This window comes from Phalacrocorax aristotelis, chromosome 15 (assembly GCF_949628215.1).
Source record: "Phalacrocorax aristotelis chromosome 15, bGulAri2.1, whole genome shotgun sequence".
NCBI classification, from domain to species: domain Eukaryota; kingdom Metazoa; phylum Chordata; class Aves; order Suliformes; family Phalacrocoracidae; genus Phalacrocorax; species Phalacrocorax aristotelis.
This window is the reverse complement of record NC_134290.1, coordinates 4,303,802-4,328,079: the sequence shown is the minus strand read 5'-3', so window position 1 is coordinate 4,328,079 and position 24,278 is coordinate 4,303,802. Positions and strand designations below refer to the sequence as shown.

Here is a 24,278-nt window from a genome sequence, read left to right as displayed (position 1 = left end):
GCCTGTGTGTGCACCCTCATGCCCATGTGCCCATCTGTCTGTGATGTGCTGCAGGTTTGTGCATGTCTCTGTGCACACACGGGTGTGTTTGTGTCTGCGTGCGTGTACACGGCCCGCATTTGTGTACATCTGCCTGTCTGCCTGTCCGTCTCCGGCTGTTCTTCCGGCTGCCTTTTCCATGTGTGCGTGTGTGTGGTCCCTGCGCTGGGGCGTGCAAGGAGGCCGTGTGTGTGCATGGGTGTGTGTGGGTGGTCCCTGCCAGGGGTGTCAGTGGGGGGGCCCTACAGGCAGTGCGTGTGCGTGTGTGTGCGTGTGTAAGGGGCCTGAGGTTTGTTTGGGGACACGTCCCCGCATCGGCAGCACCCCCAGACTCCCCACCCCTCTGTGGGATGTGGGTGGGGGCCAGGATAAAGCTTCCCCCCGACCCCGTGGGGCTCAGCCCCTGATCAAGGCTGTCAGCACCACCCCCCATCCTGCCTGCATGGGGGGCCCAGGCTTCCGGGCCCCCAATAAGTGTGTATGTGCGGGGGGGGGGGGGCTGTGGTCTGCCTGCCCCCCCTCCCCAGTATGGAGAGAGCCCTGGAAGGCCTGGAGTGAGGCTCGGGGGCCAAAGAGCAGGGCAGGAGGATGCTGCGCTGGAGCGGATGAAGGGGTGCTCCCACAGGGTCCCCCCTCACCCTTGGGTGCCACCTTCCTCTGGGTAGAGGGGTAAGTGGGGACCTGGTGTGGCACAGGTGGGGGGATGCACTCCAAGAGCACCCATCTCCTCACCTGGGTGGACCCATCGTCCTGACTCCCTGGGGGGAGCTCTGCTGGCCCCCCCAGCTGGCAGCCACCCCTTTGGTGGTTAGAGCACAGGGGTGTCCCCAAACCCCTCTCTGGCCCCCCCCCCGCAGTGCCGCTGACAGCCTGGCCCCCAGCGTGTCCTTGCTGCAGGGCCCAGGGCGAGCTGTTTACCCTCGTGGGTGCTTGGAGGAGCCGAAGGTCACCCGCACTCCTCCTCAGACTAAACAAGGCTGCGGCTGGGCGCCTGGGGTCCAGTGGGGGTGGGCGGGTTTCGCACCGGATGATGCACGTGTACCCCCACCCAGGTCTGGGTGGTCCCTGCCATGCACACTGGGGGCAGGGCTCAGTGCTGGTGGGATGGATCCTGCTTGGTTTTGGCAGGCTTGCTCCAGCAGCCCAGGGCCTGGGGCTTTGGGGGGCTGCAGGCACTGGGGTCCCCCAAAGTAGGGCAGCCCCACACCTGCTGCTCCATGATGGCTATCCCAGGCTGGGCCCTGCGTAGAGCTGAGCACGCGAGGCCCAGCCTCAGGCTGCACAGAACCTTGTCCCCGCAGCCCTGAGTGACCCACAGCCAGCCCTGGGGTCCCCTCACCCATGTCACCCCCCGCTTGATGGCTTGAATCCCTCCAGGTCTTCTCAGGTGTGTTTCAGCCTGCCTCCAGGTCCCTGTGCCATGTCCCTGTCCCGGTCCCAGGTGTCCATGCCATACCCCAGCCCTAGGTGCCTGCTCTGGCTCCATGTCCCCATGTCGTGGCCTGGCTCCAGGTCCGTGTCCCCGCGCCACATCCCTGTCCCAGCTCCATGTCCCCATGCTGTGGCCCAGGCAGGGACCACGGCTCAGAGCTGAGCTTACGTGAGGCTCCTGGGCCAGGGGAGGGCTGGGGCAGGCCCAGGTGGGGCAATCATGGCCTATTAGTGCCTGCAGGGCCCTGTCCCATGTCCCTGCCAATGTCCCCAGCTCTGCGTCCCTCAAACTACCTCTCCTACCCCATCGGCTCCCTGAACAGCACGTGCTTGCCCAGCCAGGCTCCTGACAAGGCATGGGGCATGCCAAGATGGGGAGAGGTTGCTGGTGGGTCCCAAGGGTGCTGATGGGGCTCACAGAGCAGCCCCCCAGGACCCCCACCTCTGCGTGAGTGGTAGCATAGGGTGCTAGCCCCTGGCCCCATTTGACCCGGGGCTGGCTTCTGGCGTAAGACCTGGGTGCAGCTCATTGCATGGATGGGGCAGCAGGTGGCTCCTGCCCATGTGAGCCGACGGGGAGCCGAGTCCTCCACCGTAGGCATGGGGACAGGGACGGGTGGGTGTCCCCATGCTCCACCCCACTCAGCCCCTGCCCGGCGCTGGAGGTGGGTGTTCGGGGCAGGGACCGAGCCGGGGCTGCCATGCCGCGTGGCCGAGGCCACCAGGTGGCACTACGAGGCCACCGTGGCCATCGCTGCCCGGCCACCCCCAGGGCCAGCCCCGGCCCGCGGCCCACGAGTGTCCCGTTCCCGGCGGCCAGAGCCAGGGAGAACAACCCCTCTGTCCCCAGATCTGTTCCCAGTCTGTCCCTCAGTGGCCACAGTGGCAACTCCTCTGTCCCGAAATCTGCCCTCTCCATGGGTAAAGCCAGAGTAAAAAACCCTCTACCCCAAATCTGTCCCTCCACAGGCACAGCCAGAGTGACAACTCCTCTGTCCCCAGATCTGTCCCCAAGTCTATCACTCTGCAGGCAGAGCCACAAGCCCCAGGGCCGAGGGGGATGGCGATGGGGTGACAGGGCAGACACTGGGGTGTCCCTCCCTATGGCTCAGGGCCTCCTGCCACCTCCCGTGCCTCAGTTTCCCCATGGGGCTGCAGGAGCCACACACCCTAAGGGGGACAAGGTGTCCCCACCCCAGCCAGGCTGGTCAACCCTGGGGGCAGCCCCTCATGGGGAGACCCCACCCCACGTGAGTGTGTGTGCGTGAACACAGGCATGCTGGCCCCTCTCACATGCCTACGGGCTGGGCCAACTGTGGGTGCCACTGCCGGGCCCTGCGCTGGGTGCAGGTTCCTGGTGTGGGTGCTGGGTGCCTGGCATCAGTGGGGGTCTGCGGTGCGGGTCCCCAGTGTGGGTGCAGGCCCTGGCCTTGTGCCCAGTGCGGGTGTGTGTGTGTACGTGTGGCAATGTGGGCACCCACAGTAGGTGGTGGTCCCCAGTGTGGGTGGTCGGTATGGGTCCCCAGTGTGGGTGCCTGGCCCACCCCGCGTGTCCCCAGTGTGTGTGCCCGGTGTGGGTGACCAGCCCTAGTGTGGGTGCCCAGTCCCGGTACAGGTCCCCGCTGCATGTCCCTGGTGCAGATGCTCAGTCCCAGTGGGTGTCCCCGGTGCGGGTGCCCGGTCCCCCGTGTGTGTCCCCAGTGCAGACTGCAGGCGCCCGGTACCGGTGTGTCCCCTCGGTGCGGGTGCCCGGTCTCGGTGCGGGTGCCCGGTGCCGGGTGCGTGTCCCCGGTGCAGATGCCCCGTCCCGGTTGTGTGGCTCCGGTGCGGGTGCCCGGTCCCGGTGCGTGTCCCCGGTGCGGGTGCCCGTGGCGGCCGTGCGCGCGCCGCCGCCGGTGCCCGTGGCTGCCTGGTGCTGGCGGAGCGCTACCGCCGCCCGGCCCCGCGCCCTCCGCCGCCGCCGCTCCCGGCGCGGCTGCGGGTCCCGCTGCGGCTGCGGCTGCCGGAGGTAGCGGTGCGGGGCGCGGGCGATGCCGGGCGGCGGCCATGGCGGGGCGGGGGGGTACCGGCTCCGGGCGGGGGGGGGGCTGGCTGGGCGAGCGGCGGGGGGACCGTGCGCCGAAGGGGGGAACCGTGCGCTGGGAGCGGGCTGGGGGTTGCTGCGCACGAGGGGGGAGCCGTGCACCGGGGGCTGCCGTGCACCGGGGGTATGGTGCACCGGGGGGCTGGGGGGGTTGCTGTGCACCGAGGGGAGCGTGCACTGGGGGCCTGGCCTGGCCTTTTCCCACCGACCCTCCCCCAGAGCAGCCGGGCCCCGAGGTGGCGGCTGGCACCGGGGCTTGTCCCCGCAGCCCGGTCCCGGGGGGGGCCGGGGTTGGGACGAGGGTCCCTCCAGCCCCGGTGGTGCTTGGGGTCACGGCGGGTGCTGGGTGAGTGCGAGGGTGCACACGCGTGTGGAGGTGTGAGGGTGCGCGTGTGCACGCCTGTGTCGGTGCGTGTGTGTGTACGTCCCGGGGTGGGGGGGTGTCTTTTGCTGCCGTGGGTGCCTGTGTCTGCCTGTCCGCCTGTCTCGGTCCTGCTGTCTGTCTGTGTCACCGACTGTGCGTGTGCCAGCCCGCGTGCCTGTGTGTGCGTCTCTGTGTCTGTGTGTGCCTGGCCGTGTCCGTGTGTCTGCCTACAGCGGCTGTGCAGCAAAGCCCCCCGCCCCCCCGTGGGTCTGGGGGCTGCTGTGGGTGGATGAGAGGCTGGGCGGGGGAGCAGGGGGCCGGGGTGGGCGGCCCAGGATCACCCCCAGCCCGATGCCTGCAGTGCAGATCATAAATCAGCAATGGCTGGAGTGGGCTCGGGGGGCCTGCGGCCCCTCGGCACCCAGACAGTCTGGCAGGGAGCGATGAGGCTCCCTGGCCTTGTGGGGCCCCCGCCAGCCCCCCAGGGCCGTGAGCAGGGTCACCTGTGCCCCCCCATCCCTCTCATCCCTGCTGTCACGTTGGAGGCCAGCAGCCGGCCGGGGCTGGCAGGCAGCCCATGCTGCCAGGGCTGCGGGCACAGCAGCCTCTCTGCCCGCCAGCTCTGTGGGGTTGTGATGGGGATGGTCCCCCAGCTGCCACCCGAGTGGTGGTACCTGGGGTGACCAGTGCCGTGACTCTGTTTTGCAGGTGATACCCTGCTCATTTGCTACCGGTGACGTGCTGGGTGGCAGGGACAGCTGTGGAGCCACTGAGGACATAGGCTGAGCAGCGGGACGCAAGGAGAAAGAGGAGGAGGGGGTGTCTTGGCACCGTGGTTGTGTCCCCAGCATCGTCCACAGTCACCAGTCACCCTTAAGCCAACACAGCCGAGGGGAGTCCTCGTGACTTTTCAGAGCCTGAGCCCTGCCAGTGCCACGGGGAGGAGGAAGGGCTGAGGAAGACGTGCTGGGTGATGGATAGTCCCAGCCTGGTGCGGCAGCCCCAGGGGAGCGGGACTGGGCGGCTTGGGGACCTCAGGGACCTGGCTGGCAGTGCCCACCTCTGCAGAGCCCTGCAGCGTTTGCTCTGCTGAGCTCCAGAGCCCGCAGCTGGCAGGAGGCAGGAGGAGGATTCGAAGAGGTTCGGATGAGCCCTGCATCCTTGTGCTGTGGCATTGTGCGGGACTGAGCCGCCATCCCCCAGCATGGCGCGACAGGGCTCGGGGGCCATGCTGGCCTCTGGTGGCCTGGGCTTTCCCCCTCAAAACCTGGCCCGCGTGGTGGTGTGGGAGTGGCTGAACGAGCACGGGCGCTGGCGGCCCTACTCGGCTGCCGTCTGCCACCATATTGAGAATGTGCTGAAGGAGGATGCCCGTGGCAGTGTGGTCCTGGGCCAGGTTGACGTCCAGCTGGCGCCCTATGTCATCGACCTCCAGTCCATGCACCAGTTCCGACAGGACACGGGTAAGGGGCTGGCACTAAGCCAGTAACATCCATCCACCCATCCATCCTTCCATCCCTCCATCCCTCCCTCCAACAATCCATCCATCCACACATCCAACCCAGTGTGTATCTACTTATGTGCCTGCTGTTGCATTCATCCATGCGTCTATCTCACTGCATATCTGTTTGTCATTCCATCCCTCCCTTCCTCCTTCCCTCCCAGTATATCTCTACTTGCTTGTCACTTTGTTCCTGCATCCGTCCATCCATCCATCCATCCATCCATCGGTCCACCCATCTGCCCTTCCATCCTGCTGCGCACACCCTCCTCTCTGCCCATCTGTCCCTCCCCTTCCTTCTCTCCTCCCCTTGCCTTGATGGGCCCTGCTTCCCCCGTGGACCCCACGAGGCTCCTCCTGGCCTTTCCTCTTCCCCTTCCCACTTCCCCCTTCACTGTGGACCGTTGTCCCAGAGGGACATGTCCTAGAGTCCCTCCATCCCCTTTCACCCCTCTATGGGGTGCTGTGGTGGGTGGTGTGTCCCACTGTCACACTGGCCACCCATCTGCCCCACAAAGCTGCTCCATCTGGGTTCCCTGAGGAACTGGGAAGGCCCCAGTTTGGGAACTGGGAGCTGTGGTGGGTACCGGGCTGGTTGCAGCCATGCAGTTGTGGCGGTCAGTGCCTGCCTGCCGATAGCACCATGCTGCGGCATGCATCCAGGCCACGTGTCCTCAGGGGAAATCAAAGCACAGACCCCATTAAGTATGTCCCCGTCGTGGTGTGACCCATTAAAGCGGTGCGTGCTGGCTGTGCCGTGGGGGACTTGCCAGTTCAGGTGCCTTCCTGGCCATCCCTGCATCCCTGCCTGCCGGGAAACATGGGGCTGTTGAGGGCAGGATCCAGCCCCAGGTCAGGCAGAGCAGCCAGGGGACCTACCACACACCAGGTGACATCCACAGCCCCCCCAGATTTGCCTGGGGACATACAGGTGCCACCCCAGAGCAGGACCCCACGTGGCTGTGCCCCCCCTTGCCTGGCCACTGATGCCATCGTTCCTAGTGACCAGCGACAGCAAATGGCTTTGCTTGCAGGTGTGGCGCCTGTGGTGGGCTGGGGACTGAGATGGGGATGGAGCCAGGGACCTGCCACCCTGCCTCTGCCATCAAGCCTGGCTCCAAATCGGTCTCCAGCCGGTCATGGGCTTGGCAAGGGGCAACTTGGCACCCGTAGTCCTGAGTCAGTGCAGCTGTGGCTGCTCTGACTCAGGGCTGCGGGTGCCACCGGGGACACCCTGGCTGTCCCCATGACAGCTCCTGCCAGCTTCGGCCAGGACCCATCCTCTGACAGGAGGCACCTGGCATTGCATCCCATGGCCACAGTGCTGGGTGCTCCTGGGGAACGTGTGCCCACGGTGGGGCTTCGGTGGAGTTTGGGGGTGCAGTGTCTCTGCCGGGAGCAAAATGGCTCTTCCTGGGATGTCCCAGGGTACCACAGTCCCCACGCCAGCAGGGCTTGGGGACAGGCATGCTGAGAGAGCGGCCTTGCTGTCCCCAGGGATGTCACAGGAGGGGACATGGCCATCACTTTGGCTCCATCCTGGAGATCGTCCTTGGCATCGCTGTCTCCGTGTGCCCCATCCCTGTTTCCACCTCCATCCATCATATCTGCCCTCACTGTGGCCTGGGGGCAGCCAGGTTTGGAGGCTGTGAAATGTCTCTGGAGTCCTGTGGTGCTCGGAGTCACGAGGGTTCCTTGTGCTGAGGGTGCTCCCGGTTCTTGCTGTGGCATGGGGACACAGGGAAGGCAGGCAGGAGGCGGGGGGTGAGGGGGCGCTTGGCCTGCACCGTGCATGGGATGGGAGAAACTCAAGTCAAAACGGCGACGGTGCGAAATGAGGTGACCCTGTTCCGAGCAGCAGGGACGCGTGTCCCTTCCCTGTGGCCCGCGGGGACGCTGGCTTGGTCCCGCAGGTCTGGCACAACTGGCGGAGGGGGCAGGGGCTGGGGGGCTGGGGGCAGCTGGTGGCCCTTGGGGACTCGGAGCTGCGTGTGCCCACATGCACATGCTGGGGTGTCCTCCCCTTGTCGTCTTCTGCTCCACGGCAGCGGGATGCGGGATGTGGATGTGAACGGGCAGGGGGATGCAGGGTGTGAATGTGAGGGGGCAGCAGGACATGGGATGCAGTTGCAAGGACCAGTAGGTGCGGGGTATGGATGTGGGCATGAGTGGGCGGCAGGATGGGGGACGTGGACGCAAGGAGGCAAGGCACGGATGTGAACACAGGTGAGATGCAGGACATAGATGTGAGTAGGATGTGGATATGAGCCGACAGTGGGATCTGGGATGTGGGCAGAAGTAGGCAGCGGGGACGAGCAGTTCTCCGTGGGCTGCCAGAGTGGGGTGTGCAACCTCCCTCCCTCCCGCAGGGCCGCCAGCAGAGCTGCCTCAGCACAAGCCGGCAGCTGGGGCTGGGCTCCGCTGCCTGACGCAGCTGATGATTAATGACCATTATTAGCCTCGTTAATCGGGCTGGGCAAACCGTGCTGGCGAGGGGATAGAAAGGCACCATGCTGCGGGGGCACTGCTGTGGCTGTGGCTCAAGGAGGGGGCTGCGATGTCTCCCTGCACCGCAGAGCTTCAGAGGTGGCTGCAGCATTCAACTCAGTTGCAAACAAGCAGCAAGGGGCCGGGATTTGGCCCTACACAGGGGACAACACCTTGCTTCCGTGACTGCCAGCGCTGGCCAGAGCCACGGCAGCTGTCAGGAAACCCCTTCTGACCGGGAAATGCTCCCCCCGCTCCAGGGATGGCAAGGGGACCCCAGCCTGGAAGGGCGGAGGTGGAACTGGACCAGAGGGATGGAAAAAGGTGCTGGGGGCCACGCAGCATCGCCCTTCCCACGGCAGCTGGGGCTGTGATCCCAACCACTGGCAGCCCAGCTGGTGGCCAAGCCAACACTGCCGCCGCTGCTAATGGAGGATTGTTGAGCCTCACGAGTCCCCGGGGAGGCACAGCCCTGCAGACACACCAATCGATCCATCGTGTGCCATGGCTGCGGCTGCTCAGCGGAGGGGAGGCGGGTGGTGCCTGTTGGCTTGCAGTGGCCACCACCCTTCCTGCACCCTGGGGTGCTTTGCAGAGGACGAGAGCGGCTGCTTGCATCCCAAAGTGCCTCTGCATCCCCATCCCTGCAGGGTGCTGGGCTGGGAACTGGACACACACACGTGTGTGCGGGCATGGGTCCCTTTGCTGGCACCCCAGGGTGCTGGAGCCCCATAGGCACTCACCCCCCTCTGTCTCCCCAGGGACCATGCGCCCCGTACGGAGGAACTTCTATGACCCATCCTCAGCCCCTGGGAAGGGCATCGTGTGGGAGTGGGAGAACGACAACAGCTCCTGGACGCCCTACGACATGGACATCTGCATCACCATCCAGAATGCCTACGAGAAGCAGCACCCCTGGCTGGACCTCTCCTCCCTGGGCTTCTGCTACCTCATCTACTTCAGCAGCATGTCCCAAATGAACCGGCAAACCCAACGCAAGCGCCGGCTCCGGCGTCGCATGGACCTGGCATATCCCCTCACCATGGGCTCTATCCCCAAGTCGCAGTCGTGGCCGGTGGGCACCAGCACAGGGACGCCCTGCTCCTGCCCGCAGTGCCTGCTGGTCAACAGCACCCGTGCTGCCTCCAACGCCATCCTGGCTTCCCAACGCCGCAAGCTCTACCCGGGTGCTGTCCGCCAGAGCAGCACCTTCGCCGGGGCGGCTCTATGGCCGGCGGGGACAGGGACGGCAGCGGTGGCGGGTGGCACGACCAAGGGCGAGGGGCTGCGGGTGCCCGGCGGGGCATTTCCCCCAGGCCAGAGTGTGCCCAGTGGGTTGCCACTGCCTGGGCTCAACAACCTCAACCGGCCCGGCACGCAGCGGGGGGCTGGACTCAGCGCCCGTGCCACCGTCCCGCCGGGGTAAGCTGGCTGCGGGAGGGTGGCCTGGGAAAGGGGACGGCCACAATGTCTCCGAGGCTGTGGGGATGCCAGGCGAGGTGGGGGCAGGGATGGGCACACAGGGCCGGGGTAAAGGGGAGATGGAGGTGCCTCATCCCCTGCTGTCACCTTGCACAAGCAGCTCCAGCCCTTCTGGCACCGTGTCACCTCCAGCCCCAGGCTCCCCACCGTGGGGACATGGTGACGGGAGGAACAGCCCCAGCAGCTGGCTCGTCCTGGATGGTCCCTTAGATCCCTGCCCCTGCAGAGCGGCTGCGGTCATTTGTGCAGCGTGCTATCTCATGCCATGCCGTGCCTTGCCGTGCCATGCTGTGCCATGCCAGCTGGAGGAGATGGAATCCCAGTCCCAGGGGACTTGTGTCCCTGCTGTCTAGCATGGGGTGTATGACCCTGGCCCAGTGCCACCAGGCAGGTCTCTGGGGGGCACACCGTTGTGGGGACCACAGCCCCTGTGTCCCCTACATGGATGGAAATAACACTGAGGGGATGCTCGTGGACGAGCAGACCCACAGTGGGGTGTCCTGGTGGGTGTGCCTGTCTCAGCACCCAAGCCCCCACAGCTGTACCCTTTGCTGGGTCAGCCTGGCATCCCTACAGGTCTCTCGGCTGTCACTGGCCAAGGGGCAGGCAGGGCAGGCAGGAGTGGCCATGGTCCCAAGCCCCACCTGACAAGCAGGCTGTGGTGGCATGGCTGGCAGCCTGCGGGTATGGGAAAGCCCCAGTGCCGCTCGCTTGGGTGGGAACTGGCCCGGATCCACCCCCAGGGTATTTGGTCAGAGCCCCCCCAGAGGGGAGCGAGCACCTTAGGCTGCAACAAGCCATCTTGGGGGATGAGGGGAGAGCCTGTCCCATTCCTCCCAGCTCCCTGCCATGGGGGCAGGATCAGGCCCTGGGCTGGCTGGCTCACGGGGAGGCAGAGGAGCCCCAGCTGGGGCTGGGAGGTGGGTACTGGGGGGCAGGCAGGTTCACTGAGCCCCTGGCAGGTCCTGGTGCATTTCCTTCCCCTGCTGACGTTCTGCTTTCACTTCTGTATGCTGGGCACTGGGCCAAGCAGTCCCTGTCCCCATCGCTGTCCCCATCCCCGTACTGGCATGCAGGCCCCATCCCACGCATCGCCATGGACAGGTAGGAGGGGGCCAGGAGGACACTGTGAGGGCTGGGTTGGGACCTTCATCACTGCCCCCGCCTTGGCGTGGGTAAGGGCAGCTTTGAGATTGGGAGGGAAAACACCTGCAGCCCTGGCTCATGTGGGGCTGAGCGCTGCCGAATGTGTCACGGCAATGGTTGTATGCGTGGGGGGCTTTGGGGACTGGGGAGGGGGGGTGACACACTGCTGCCGGCAGCTGCTGGCCAGGCTGCTGAGCTGGGGCAGGCCCCCCAGGGCAGAAGAGCACTCGGGCACTAGGCAGGGCTCCTCTGCTGGGCTTTCTTGCTTGTCCTCCATCCCAGTGGGTGCCCACAGCTTCCATCCATCCATCCATCCATCTGTCCATCAAGCCAGCCACTTGCCCAGCCACACATCTGTCTGTGCATCCATCTGTCTATCCCTCCCTCCACCTATGCATCTGTCCATCTGACCCTCTGTCTACCCCCACCCATGGGTGCAGCCATATCCACACCTGCACACACCTGCACACGAGCCCCCAGCTCCCACCCAGACCCAGCCTTGCATGCACGGGTGCCTGCCCAGCCATGGGTGCACACACACATGGGAGGTGCCCTGGGTCAGCGGGGGTGAGCAGACAAGGAGGCACCGTGCCATTGCCCCAGGGGTCTTGGTGCTGGCAGCCCTGGAGGGGTGAGGGTCCACTTGGGGCAAGGGACCGATGGCCTGGGTAATGGGTGAGGTGCTGAGGCACAGGGATGGTCCCCACAGGGGATGCAGGACACATGGCATCACCATCAGGACATCCCAATGAGGCACCCACCCGGGGTGAAGGAGGGGTGACAGCTCTGTGAGATGGGACAGCAGCCCCCCAAGGCTGGCAAGGGGACACCCTAACTTGCGTCCCGCTGGAGGATTCTGCCCTGGGGACGTGCCTTACTCAGGGTGGGCATAGTGCCAGCCCTGCCAGGCCAGCTAAGCACCTCCCCCTCCCGTCTCTGTGCAGGGTGCCAGCCCTCCCGGTCAAGAACCTGAATGGCACTGGCCCCGTCCATCCTGCCCTCGCAGGTAAGTGGGCCCCTACCACCGCCGGGTGACACCGTGGGGCAGGCGGAGGGAGGGAGGGATGGACAGGCGTTGGATGGACGAACGGACAGCACCTCTCCCCTGGCACAGGGATGACGGGCATCCTCATGTGCGCTGCTGGGCTGCCCGTCTGCCTGACCCGCGCCCCCAAGCCCATCCTGCACCCGCCGCCCGTCAGCAAGAGTGACATCAAACCCGTGCCTGGGATCAATGGCATCTGCAGGAAAACAAAAAAGAAGCATCTCAAAAAGAGTAAGGACCTGTGGGCATCCCTGCACGCCCTTGGCCATGCCCCTGCCAGAGGGAAAACTGAGGCACAGGTGCTGCCACTGCCTGTGGGGGTGGGGCCCCCAAGGGGTTTGCCCGAGGGGTTTGGGGTGATGCCCACAGCTCCTCTGTGCCTTGTGCTGTCCTCACCCTAGTGGCAGGGGTGGCAGGGTTTTGGGGACGCCATTGGGCAGGCTCTGATGTCATCCCTGTGGCAGGCAAGACCCCCGAGGACGTGGTGCGCCGCTACATCCAGAAGGTGAAGAACCCCCCAGATGAGGTGAGTAGGCATCCCCAGGCGCCATGGCTTGGCCCACAGGCTCACCCCGGGGCCACTGGAGGTTTGTGGGGCTCAGGCACAGAGAGAGGTGTGGGCAGGTGCCCCAGGTGCCCTCCCCATCCCACCGGGACACTGATGCCCACCAACCTGTGCCCGGCAGGATTGCACCATCTGCATGGAGCGGCTGGTCACCTCCTCTGGCTATGAGGGTGTCCTCAGCCACAGGGGCATCAAGCCAGAGCTGGTGGGCAAGCTGGGCAAGTGCGGGCACATGTACCACCTCCTCTGCCTCCTGGCCATGTACAACAACGGCAACAAGGTGAGCTGAATCCCTCCCCGGGGGGGACATCCTCCCCGTGGTCACTCATTGCTACAGGTGGGTGCTGCGGGGTGGGTGCTGTCCCTGATGCCTGCCTGGGTGCCCGTGCAGGATGGCAGCCTGCAGTGTCCCACCTGTAAGGCCATTTATGGGGAGAAGACTGGCACGCAGCCCCCTGGGAAGATGGAGTTTCACCTCATCCCCCACTCCCTCCCGGGTTATACCGACTCCAAAACCATCCGGATAGTCTATGACATCCCCACTGGCATCCAGGTGAGTTACCTGCACCCACTGCCCCTGGGACCCCTGCCGGGCCGGGTGCCCCCACTCTCTGCCCCCCGCTCACCCTGCTGCCCTCCCACCCAGGGCCCGGAACACCCCAACCCCGGCAAGAAGTTCACAGCACGCGGCTTCCCGCGGCACTGCTACCTGCCCGACAACGAGAAGGGCAGGAAGGTGAGCGTCCCTGACGGCACCAGGCTGGGATGGGATGGGGTAGAATGGGAAGGCATGGGATGGAAAGGGATGGGGAGGATGCAGCGGTGCTGGGGTGAGGCTGGGGTGTGCCACAGGGGAGGCTGGCACCATGCAGGCAACATGCTGAGGTTGAATCCTGCACCCTGGGGTGCTGGGGACTGTGCTGTGCCGGGTGGGAGGAGGGCTTGCAGTGCCAGGTGGGCAAGCAATGGCTGTGCCCGCCCGCCGCAGGTGCTGAAGCTGCTGATCGTGGCCTGGGACCGACGGCTCATCTTCACCATTGGCACCTCCAACACCACGGGGGAGTCGGACACAGTGGTGTGGAACGAGATCCACCACAAGACCGAGTTCGGCTCCAACCTGACGGGCCATGGCTACCCTGACCCCAACTACCTGGACAACGTCCTGGCTGAGCTGCTGGCCCAGGGTGTCTCCGAGGCCACTCTGAAGGACTGAGGCAAGGGTGAGGGGCTCCCTACCGCCCCCTCAGCGCCACGTCCCCGCCAGTGCCACTGCCACCTGCGCCGCTTCGCTGCCAATGCCTCAGCCCTGCCAGGTGGGCTTGTCCCTGGTCCCAGGCCACTCGCCACGTCCCCCCGTGTCCCCCTCACCCGGTTTGCCCCGCTCCCGTGGCGATAGCATCGTGGGATGGTGCTTTTCTTTTTCTACCCGTGGCCTCTTTGCGCGACAGCCGCCATGTGCCACCCGTGCCGCCCACCACTGCCCCACGGAGCTGCGTACAGCCGGTGCCATGTGTACATCTCTGTGTTACAGAATACACCCCGCGCCAGGCCAGTGTCCCTGCTGTGTCCCCGCTCGGGTCCCCACACCTCCCTCCCGGGGTGCTGGGTGGCATCGCCACAGGATCTGTCCCCCAGTAGGCTGTTGCTGAGAGTGGGTGTCGGTCAGTCCCTGTGGGGATGCCGGGCTGGTGGGGGTCTTTGGGCAATCCCATGGGCAAAGAAGCGTGTGTGTGTGTTTGCACACGCGTGTGCTGGGGGGACGCTACACACGGGCAACCTCCGCGGACACGGGCCCCCGGGTGGGATGAGGCCCGCACCGAGAGGGGGGAGGCGGGGGGCAGCGGGAGGATGCCGGGGACTACAACTCCCAGCAGGCCCCGCGGCGCGGGCGGGCTGGGCTGCTCGCGGGGAGGCGCAGGGCATGCTGGGAGTTGTAGTCCCAGCCGCCCCCGGTCAAGTGGCGGGGGACGAGGAGGGTGTCGGGGCCGGGCTCGGGGGCGGCCCCGGGGCACCGTCCCGGCGGGCGAAGGCGTCGTGGGCGATGTCCAGGTCCCGCAGCACCGCCTGCAGCCGCTCCCCGACGGGCCCGCCTGCGCCCCACGGCGGGGTCAACGCCGCACCCGGCACCCACTCGCAGCACCCATCCCCGCCACTCATCCGGAGTACACCCTCGTCACCCACGCCCAGACCCCCCCCTCCGCCCGCCAGCACCCACCTCCAGCACCTATCCCCGGTACCCACCCTTGACACCCACCCGCGGCACCCACCCGCGGACTACCCCCCCATCCCACTATGTCCCACCCCGTCCCCCCATCGAGCCTGTCCCACCGCCCCTCACCCATCCCCCCACGTCCCACCCTAAGCCCCCATCTCCCTCACCCCCCCAATGCCCCACGGACACGGACAGGCACTTCTGGGAGGCGTAGGGGTGTGTGCGTGGGGAGCGTGGGGATGGGGGTGGGTGGGTGGGTGGGTGTGCGTGGGGATGGCGGGGTGTTTATGGGGGAGGGCGTGCGTGGGTCTGAAGCTCCGCGCGGTTGTGGGTGTACCCACGCACGCACCCGGGCGTGCAGATCCGTGTGTGCGCACGCGTGCGTGGGCGTGTGTGTAGGCGCGTGCGTCCGGCGGGGCGCGTGGCCCTGTGTCCCCGTGGCCGCGGCCGCGTGTATTTGCTGTCCCCTGGCGGAGGGGACCAGCTGAGCGCTGGCTGTGGGAGGGGGAGTGGGTGGTGCAAGTGCGTGTGTGCCTGTGCGAGTGCGTGCAACTGTGTGCATGGATATGCAAGCGTGCATCAGCGTGTGCCGGCTTCCCCACGCAGGGGCCACCCCAGGCAGCACCCCAGGGTGCAGGGTCCCCATCACCCCCTCCAGCAGCAGGGCTGGCCATACCTGCCTGCCCCAGGCAGGGGGCCTCAGATGCTGCGCTGCCCTCGGGTCCCTCGGCCCCCTCCGCCCTGCAGGAGAGGGACCCTCAGCACGCTCCCACCCTGCCCGCCAGCACCTGGGTCCCCTTGGACCCCCGTGCCACAGGCCAGCCCCCCGCAGCCTCACCGCAACCGGGTCCCCGCCCGCCGGAGGTGCCCGTAGAGGGTCTGCGCCACTGCCGCGGGGTCCAGGGGGTCGCTCCACTCGCCCAGCACCATGGTGCTGTGGGTCCGGCTGCACCCGGGCGCTGCCAACGACAGCCGCAGTGGGAGTGCCGAGGGACCCCGGCACCTTCCGCCCAGGGGTGCCCCCACCCGATGCTGCCTGCTGGCCTTACCGGTGCAGGCAGGCTGCAGGCAGCAGGTCCAGCGGCCGGCGCGGAAGATGCCTGGGTGGCAAGTGGGCAGCATGGCCTCGTTGGCGCTGCTGGCCTGCCGCACCGCCCAGAGCCACTGCCACAGCTCCTGGCCACTCTGTGGGGACAGGGAGGGAGGGTGGCACCATGCCGGGCACCCATGGGCACCCACAGGCACCAGCCCTATCAGTGGGGAGGAGGAGGGTGGAGGTGGGTATGGGTGATGCTGATGGGGTCCCCAGCAGGGTTGGGCACTGGGGATCGCAGTGGGCACCAGGGCCAGGTAACTGGGGGGTGACAGTTTGATGGCAAAGCTGCCCAGATAGGACCTGGTGAGGAGATGGCACTGTGGGAGCCAGGGTACCCCAGTGACCCCAGTGCAAATAGGTTTGGGATGCCAATGACCCCAGTACAGATATGGCTGGATACCCCACTGATCCCAGTATCCCAGAGCTGGTACCCCAGCGACCCAAGTACAGCCAGAGTAGGATACCCCAATTGTCCATCCCAGTTCAGTCAGGGCCCAGACACCCCCTTGACCCCAGTGCAACCAGGGCTGGGCACCCCAATGCTCCCAGTACAGCTGGTGCCTGGGTACAGTGGGATTTGGGACCAGGACCAGTCCCATTGTCCCCATGGGACCTGGGGGTGCCCATGGCTGGGTGCCAGGGAGGGGGCTCCTGGGGCGCTGGGGTGGGGGTTTCCTGGGTTGCCCAGGGCAGAGCTGGGGGCACCCACCTTGCACTGGATGTAGGTGGTATAGAGCTGGCCGGTGCCATCCTGCGCCACGATCTGCATGACATGGGGGTGCTGGAAGGTGCCCTCGTCCACCCGCTCCACCGCCCGCATCAACGGCACAGGGATGGAGCAGCGCACCTGGGGAACCCGAAACACTGTGTCGCACTGCACCCACTTCCCCCCCTGCCCCAGGCACCCGACACAGGGTGGGGGTCATGGGCAGCACCCACCTGCCACTCAGGGGACTTGGAATAGGTCAGGGCCTCGCTGCTGAGCCAGAAGTACCTCTTCTTGAAGGCAAAGCGGGGCAGCAGGGCAGGCCCCCCCGCCGTGCGGGTGTGCAGGTACCCTTCCTTGATGGTGGCCGAGGGGTGGAAAAGTGCTGGCAGCACCGTCTCCTCACCCACTGTGGCTGTGGCATGGCCAGGCAGGGAGGCAGTGGTGTCACCCCAAGTGCCATCTCTGGCCATCCTGGCAGCACCCGCATGGCACCGAGAGGGTCACTCTTCCCAGGGATGTTCCCAGGATGCAGGGGAGAGCAGGGATGATGCCACCCCTCTGTGCTGGGTGCTGGTATGGCCGGACCCAGCACCATTGGTGCCCCCCGTGCCCCCCTGTGCCCGCCATGCCTGCTCACCCTCGGCGCTCTCCACTGTGACCAGGCTGTCCAGGAAGGCTTTGATGCGGGTGACGCTGGGCATCAGGACAGCATGCAGCGGGGCCATCCATGGCTCCTTGCCCTGCCCCAGCTGCAGCCCCAGGTTGCCGATGCTCTGCAGTGCCTGCCCCACACGAGGAAGGGCTCACGCTGCTGTACTGCCATGGCATGGGGCTGCGGGGGGGGACCCTCCTGGGGGGACCCCCCTGTCTGGCTGCTCCCCTGAACCACAGGGGTTTGGGAACTCAGGAGGAAAGTGGAAACGCGGAGCAGCCCCAGGGCGTGATAGGACCCAACTGCGGCCCCAGGCTGGCTCCTGCGCTGTGCCAGAGATGTGGTGACATGGCCCAGTGACGGGCAGGGCTGGCCTCAGGCAACGTGGGAAGGAGCCAGCCTGTGGCATGGGGGCAGGAAAGGCTCTGCCCTCCTTGCGGTCTCCATCATTCCCCAGGGTCACTGTCCCTTCCCAGGTTCCCCAGGATTCTCCCATCCCTCCCTGGCATCCCCATCCCTTATGGGTTCCCATATCCGGACAGGGTCCGTATCCCTCTCTGAAGTCTCTGTCCTTTCTGGAGTCCCTCCCTGAAGTCCCCGTCCCTCCCTGGGCTCCCCATCCCTCCTTGAGACCCCTCTCCATCTCCAGGGTCCCCACCCCACCCCAGTGTCCCTGTCCTTCCCCAAGGTCCCCATCTCTTCCCAAGGTCCCCATCCCTCCCCGGGCTCCCCATTCCTCCCCAGGCTTCTCACACCTTGGCGAGCAGCAGGAGCGTGCGGCCTGTGCGGGGGTCAGCGTGCTGCTCCCGGAGGCTGAAAAGCTTCGGGGTGAGGACGGCAGGGGCAAAGAAGCGGAGGAAGAGAAACCCGCTGATGGAGAAGTACCGCACCTCCTGGCCGGGGATGGGGACAGCTCAGGGTGGTCCCAGCAGCGTGCAGACCCCCAGCCCCAGCCCCACAGCCTGCCCCACCTCATGCTGCGCTGAGGGGAACCGCTCCTCCACCCGCTTGCGCAGCTGCTTGAAGGCTACCCTCATGAGGAGGGGACACTTCTCCACTGAGCCCACAATGGCATCGATGATGTCCCCCAGGTAGCTCTTCAGCAGCTCCAGGCTGCTCTCCCGCACCTGTGCCTCTGACAGGGACCCCTTGAAGGAGATCCTCCTGTGGGATGCCGCTGAGTCAGGGGGCACCTGATGCCCAGGAATGGGCCACACTGAGTTGGCCAAAAGTCATCGAGGTGACCCATGGGCTCAGCACCAATGGGTGACCCCCTCCCACAGGAGACACTGGGGTGGGGATGGCCTGGGATGTGCCAGGCACTGTGTCCCCTAAAGCTGTCCTCCTGCACTCACCTGCTGCGGCTCAGCTCCATCTTGCCGGGGTCCAGCTCCACGTACTTCTTCTCCTCGAAGATGCGGTTCACCACGGGCTTCAGGACCTCATGCAGGTAGGGCAGCCCCACCACCTGCAAGGGATGGGAAGTCACCATCTTTGTCCCCAAACTGTTCCCAGATGCCCTGCTGGCACACAACCCAGCTCTGTGCCCTGATTCCATCATGGGAAGGCACAGCAGGGACCTGGCCACTGTCCCTTCCCACACTGACCTTCATGAACTGCTCCACAGACTTGGAGGCCAGCGAGTTGGAGCGGAAGAGGATGTTGGGATCCGCTGCAAGAGTGCAGAGACTGTGGAGAGGTGGGCATGGGGCAATGCCCCAGCCATTGCTGGTGTCCCCAACCCCACAGCACCTGGTGGCTTTCCTGCCTCCCCCTTGGTGGCCCCACTCTTCTCCCCTTGGGAGCCTGGGGGCACCCTGGCAACCCAGTTTCCTGGCTGGGGGGTGCAGGTGGTGCCCCCAGCCCTGGCACTTACTGGTCCTGGCTAGCTCGTGGGAGGTGAGATAGTCCAGAAGGGGCACGGCCAGCCCCTGCCCCAAGAAGATCTTCACCAGCTTGGTGGCTACGTCCTGCCGGCTCTCCCCTGAGGTGACCTCCTCCAGGATGGCCAGGGCTGTGCCAGCGGGGGGCTGTGGGGAGGGCGGGGTGGGCATGCTGAGGCCCTTGTGCTGGAGTGGTCCCTGCCTCCTCCCAAGGGTCCCCCACCACACAGCACCCACCTGGCCCGGGGAGAGGACGGGCTCGGTGAGGAGCTGGATGAGGGGCTGGTAGTAGCAGGGGGGCAGTACCCTGTCCTCCACCAGCCGTACCACCAGCCGCAGGGCGCCCAGCTGCTCCCTGCAACGACATGGCAGGGGCTTGGCGGATCCTGCACCCACCACCCTCCATCACCCCAGCTCCCTCCCAGCCAGGATGGTGGGGCCGCCCCCTGCTGCCCTGGGCACAGCCGCCCTGGGGAGCTGCTCATGGGGGGCGCAGGCAGCTGCCTGGCCCCGCTGCCTGCACTCACCTGTGGTCCTCAGCGGTGCTGGGGAAGGGCAGGAGCTGGAACCAGCCCTTGGTGGGGTTTGTGCAGATGGTGTCCAGGGGGAACTCGACCTGGGGGGCCGGAGGCAGGGTCTGAGGAGGGCAGGGGGCACACGCCAGCATGCTGTGCTGCACCTTGCTTCCCCCACTAGTGGGGACCCCTCCTTGGGAGAGCCCAGGACAGGCAGTGGGTCTGGATGCGGCACTGCCTGCAGCTCAGCAGGTGCACATACCCCTGCCAGCATCCCCGTGGGTCCTGACCTGTGGTCACCCGGACCCCGAGCACAGGGAGGGACTGGGGGTGTGGAGGTGCCCCCCAGGACCCTGCCCTGTGCCAGTGTGCCCTGAGGTCCTCACCCGTCCCAAGAAGTCGTTCTTGCCCACGATGTCCCAGTCCCACACCTCCACGCTCAGCACAGCCTCCCCCAGCTCGCCCTCTGCCAGCTCGAACTCCAGCACCTCGTCCCAGTGCGGGAAACGGGTTTTCTTAATCACCTGCCAGGGACAGGGACTGGTGGCTGTGAGGGATGAGGTGCCCGCGTCTCTGGGTCCCAGGACACAGCACCCCAACTCACGGATGTCTCCAATGTGTGCCCACAGCACAACACCCTGACGAAGGGGTCTGAGGTGCCTGAAAGGTCACGAGGGGCCAGGTCCCTGTGGGGGGGAGGTGGGGGTCAGCGAGGGCACAGCAAGCAGGGGACCCGTCCCTGCAAGCATGGTCCCTGCACCCCTGTGCCCCTCCTTTCCCCCAGCTTGCCTGGGCACACTGGGTGCCCATGGGGTTGCCAGCAGGTGCTGGGGGATGCTAGTGGGAGTGGGTCCCCATTCCCCAGAGCTCTTACCCTGAACCCCCTCCTCCCCCGGTCCCTGGGGGCCAAATGGCACAGCGGGGGACCACTGATGTTCGTCCTGGCTGTCCCCATGGGCATCCCGTTGCCTTGGTACCCGCTTCAGTTGCCATGGCAGCAGGATGCTGCCTTTGCCGCCTGCTCCGCTGCCAGCAGCCTGACGTCTGGCAGCTGCGTGTGTGGGTACACGCACACAGACATGCAGACACACCTGCACACACATGCACACACACACCCCCCCAGAGCAGAGCTGAAGGGCAGCCTCAGGCGTACCTCACTTTCCCCCAGTTTTGAAGCCAAAGGGGAGAAACCCAGTGCAAGAGCCAGCTGGTCTGATGGGGACTGTCCCCAGGCAACCCTTGGCCCTCTGGGCCACCCAGCTCTGCCTCTCGTCCCCACTGTCCTCGTCCCTGAGCAGGGCTGGCAGTGTCCGAGGCAGCACATTCCCTGCTGAGACCCCACGGCATCGTGAAACGTGGGTTGGCATCATCAATGTCCCTGAGCAGGACACAGCAAGCGCCTTTCCCGGTGCTGAGGGAGGAGGATGAACCCTGTGCCACCACTGTCCCCATCACCTCCCCTCCTCCTGCCGCCCAGACCCCACATCCAAAAATAAGACCCTGGGATAGCTGCACCCCCGTCATGCCCCACCACCCCCCACTACCTGGCCTCGATGAGGTGGCAGCACAGCACCCGTGGGTGGCCCTGCTCAGGGACCCGCAGCTCCAGGTGGATCTCTCCCTGCACCTCCTCATTGGGGTCCACAGGCACCAGGCTGAGCCAGCTGTCAACTCCTGCCAAGGGGGACAGCGTGGGCACCCCGAGGTGTGGGGATGGGCTCTGCCGCCCCCCCTCAGCCTCTCGTCATGCCCCCCACTCACCCCGTGGCTCAGCTGAGATCTGCTGGCGGCTGAGTGAGACCTTGCCGATAACGTCATCCTGCCTGTGAGGGCAGAGACACGGTGGGTGCTGAGGCCACTGGGGGGATGTGCTACCCCTCAGGGGGCATCCCATGGGTAGCTGGTGCCCTCCCGTGCCCCCATTGTCCCCCCTACCCGATGGTGTCTTCATCCAGCACATAGACGGCAAGGCTGCGGAAGCCATGGGGCAGGCGCAGGGTGTATTCCTCCCCCCAAAAAGGGTTCAGGCTCTTCCACACCGTGGCTGTCCTGCCGGTGATGAAAGAGGTGGCTGCACCCCCAGAGAGAGCACCCGTCCCCTCCCTGGGGTGGCACCATATTCCCCCTACCTGGCCACCACCTCATCGTCCACCTTGACCACGCAGTAGGGATCGCTGGAGCCGCACCTGGGTGGGGGATGTGAGTGTGAAGGGTCAGCCCCCCACCCTGCGGGTCCCACCAGTCCTTGGGGGCTGCTGCTGGGTAGGGGATGTGAGTGTGAAGGGTCAGCGCCCCACCCTGCGGGTCCCACCAGTCCTTGGGGGCTGCTGCTGGGTGGGGCTCAGGGGACTGGATCCAAGCATCACTTCAAATCTCGCCAGCAAAGCACCAGCCCCAGGGGGTGAGATGAGTTGCCTGGTCTCAGCCCTACCCCACAACTCACACCGGGATAGGGACAACACCTTTTCCCATTCCCCACTGTGGGCTACCCCGAGCCACCACCCTGCGTCCCATGACCCCCACCCTGTACTGGTGTCTTGCCAGCGGCACTCAGCCGAGCCAGAGTTTCTGTAGCAACCCGCTGTGTCAGGGTGACAGCAGCCTGGCCCAGGGCCCTTCGCAGGCTTAACCCCTTCCGCAGGGGAGGGTGGCTTGGAGGGGATGAGGGCTGGATCCAGGGCTCTTCCACCTAGTCCCTGCAGAGCCTCTTCTCTGCTCATTTACAGCAGCCGGACCTACATGGAGGGATGCCAGCCCGGGGCGGTGTGCCCAGGACAATGCTGGAGCCCCAAATCCCCAGCTGCTGGAGGCAGGAGATTATGGAAGGCACTCCAACAAGGAGCCAGGCCACGGGGGGGGGGCCAAGGAAGGTGACCCCAGCCTCCATCCCAGCCATGGGCTGGGGATGGGAAGGCCCTGGTTGAGGCTGGGGGCTCAGCACCGCTTGCTGTGAGCTGAGGCAATTTTGTTAGTCCCCAGGGGTATCCCAGCTCCTCCTGGCAGAGCAAAGCCCACAGTCCAGCCTGTCTGGCAGGCACAGGCAGGCAAATCTCGGCAGCACGCTGTGGGGTTGACAGCTCTGACCCCCTTGAGAAGCTGGATGAGAGCAGGTCACCCTGAGCCCCTCCGCAGCCCAGGATAGCCCCGAGCTGGATTTGGGGGGGGAGGGGGGTGCTGGGAGTGGCACTGGGCACCTCGCCCCCATGCTGCTGGGTCCGGATTGCCCAGCTGTGCCCAGTCCCCTCAATGTGGGGTACCCAGCAGGGCATCATGACCCCCGCTGGGTGGGGAAACTGAGGCAGGGAGGCCCTGCTGCCTGCAGTCGTCCCCGGCTACCCGGACCTGGGAGCGGCCGGCAGTGCCAGGCTGGCACATCCGGAGGAGCCCATGGCTGCCAGCTCCGCCGAGGCATATCCGCCGGGCAGGAGCAGGCAGGGGGGCTCCCTGCCCCCCTCAGCCACCCTCCCCGGGTGTGGATACTCTGGGGGTGCGGGGGGCTGTGCCCCCCAGTGCTACCCACAGCCTTGGGGGGACACTCTGTGCCCACCATGCTGGGGGGCAGCAAGGGGATGCCCAAGGGGTTGAAGGGCTCATACACCTCCTGTGGGGAGGGGCTGAGGCAGGAGGGGGCTGGCAGTACCCTGCACCCCCAGACTCCTCCTTTGGGGTAATGGGTCTCCACAAGCGGGGATCCCCAAAACTGCAGAGAGAGCAGAGCACCCAGAGTACCCAGCCCCCTCCCCCCCCAAGTCACCCAGGGTGGGGGGCTCAGGGAAACCGGGGAGCCGAGAGCCCCCCGAGGCACTCACATGTCCTTGGCAGGCAGGTCCTTCCCCTCCACCACCCGGCAGTGCAGGGAGGTGGTTTTGGCCATGCTGGCGAACTTCGGGGTGGGCGCTGAGGAGTCCATGGGGGGGGTCTGCAGTAGGTACACCCGGGTGCCCCGAGCCCCCCGCACTGCCAGTGGGGCTGCCGCCACCGGCCTCCTCCTCCTGCCCGAGAGCTTCTCGCTGTCGCTTCTTCCTCTTCTTGGTTGTTTTTCTCACTGCTTCACTCCCCACCTGCGCTGGAGCAGCGGGCGAGAGCAAGCGAGCCGGAGCGCGCGGGCACGCGGCAGCGGGCGAGCTCGGGTGGGCTGGCCTCATGCCCACCAGCCCGGCGGACGAGCAGCTCGCTGTGGGGTTCCCTCCGTGTGCTGGTGACCACTGGTGTGGGGAAAAGCCCCCCCATTCTAGCAATGGGGAAACTGAGGCACGGGACCACCGCAGCATGCTGGCCTCTCGTGGGGGGGCAGCTCCTGTCCCATCACATCGAGTGGGACAAGGGACTGTCCCAGGCTGGGGGGGCGTCTCCCTGGACCCCAAAGTGGCGGTGGGTGCCATGGGGAGCCTGGCGTGAGTGTTGGCCTCAGGGTGGGGATGCAGCAGAGGAAGCAGCCGGCTTGGGGGGCTGCTGGCACAGCAGTCTTTGAGACATCCATGAGACCTTGCCCCCACCCTGGGTGCCCCCTTGCAGGGGACACCCTGAGGCAGAGCAGGGAGACTCCAGCAGGCCCTGGGGTGCCTGCAGACGCAGCACCGCTATACTCCCCGGATCCTCACGCTCTCTGCATCCCAGCTTTTCCACACTGGGGACCCCAAGCCAAGGGGGATGAGGACGGGGGCCTGAGGTCCTCCCTGTCCCCACTGCCCTGTTGGTGTGTGCCCCCCCCCAGACACAGCAGGGGGCACAGGAGGGGCTGGAGGAATGGTAAATTAGGGGGGGAGCTGCGGGGGTGGGCTGGCCAGATGTCTCCTGCGGTGACTCACTGTAGGTATTGCCAGGGTGGGCGTCATGTAGTGGGTGCTGGGTCCCCGGGGTGCTGCTGCTGGGGGCGGTCACTGTGTGGATGCTGGGTCCTGGCGGTGTCACCATGTACATGCTGGGTTCTGGCGGGGGGCGGGGCACTGCCAGGAGATGTCACCATGTGGGTGCTGGGTCCATGGGGGGGGGGGGCACTGCCAGGGGGTGTCACCATGTGGGTGCTGGGTCCATGGGAGGGGGGGGCATTGCCAGGGGATGCCAATAT

At 66.2% G+C, this 24,278-nt stretch overlaps 2 protein-coding genes across 2 annotated transcripts; one reads left to right on the top strand and one right to left on the bottom strand.

The window, feature by feature from the left end:
• Window positions 1–4,631: 4,631 nt before the first annotated feature.
• On the top strand, window positions 4,632–13,691 carry DTX1 (deltex E3 ubiquitin ligase 1). The gene is made up of 9 exons (XM_075110390.1): window positions 4,632–5,380; window positions 8,667–9,327; window positions 11,478–11,539; window positions 11,648–11,809; window positions 12,043–12,104; window positions 12,265–12,423; window positions 12,535–12,696; window positions 12,790–12,879; window positions 13,132–13,691. The coding sequence occupies exons 1-9, from the start codon at window positions 5,122–5,124 to the stop codon at window positions 13,354–13,356; spliced, it is 1,842 nt and encodes a 613-aa protein (XP_074966491.1). The 5' UTR covers window positions 4,632–5,121; the 3' UTR covers window positions 13,357–13,691.
• Window positions 13,692–14,096: 405 nt separating this feature from the next.
• Window positions 14,097–23,084, bottom strand: RASAL1 (RAS protein activator like 1). Its single transcript, XM_075110730.1, has 21 exons — window positions 23,020–23,084; window positions 21,340–21,396; window positions 21,146–21,259; window positions 20,972–21,033; window positions 20,755–20,884; window positions 19,815–19,896; window positions 19,597–19,734; window positions 19,223–19,311; window positions 18,933–19,050; window positions 18,689–18,842; window positions 18,420–18,484; window positions 18,168–18,280; window positions 17,784–17,976; window positions 17,568–17,705; window positions 16,798–16,942; window positions 16,391–16,572; window positions 16,161–16,298; window positions 15,405–15,540; window positions 15,194–15,314; window positions 15,032–15,096; window positions 14,097–14,233 (listed from the first exon to the last, which is right to left on the bottom strand). The coding sequence occupies exons 1-21, from the start codon at window positions 23,082–23,084 to the stop codon at window positions 14,097–14,099; spliced, it is 2,442 nt and encodes an 813-aa protein (XP_074966831.1).
• Between the last annotated feature and the right edge of the window lie 1,194 nt (window positions 23,085–24,278).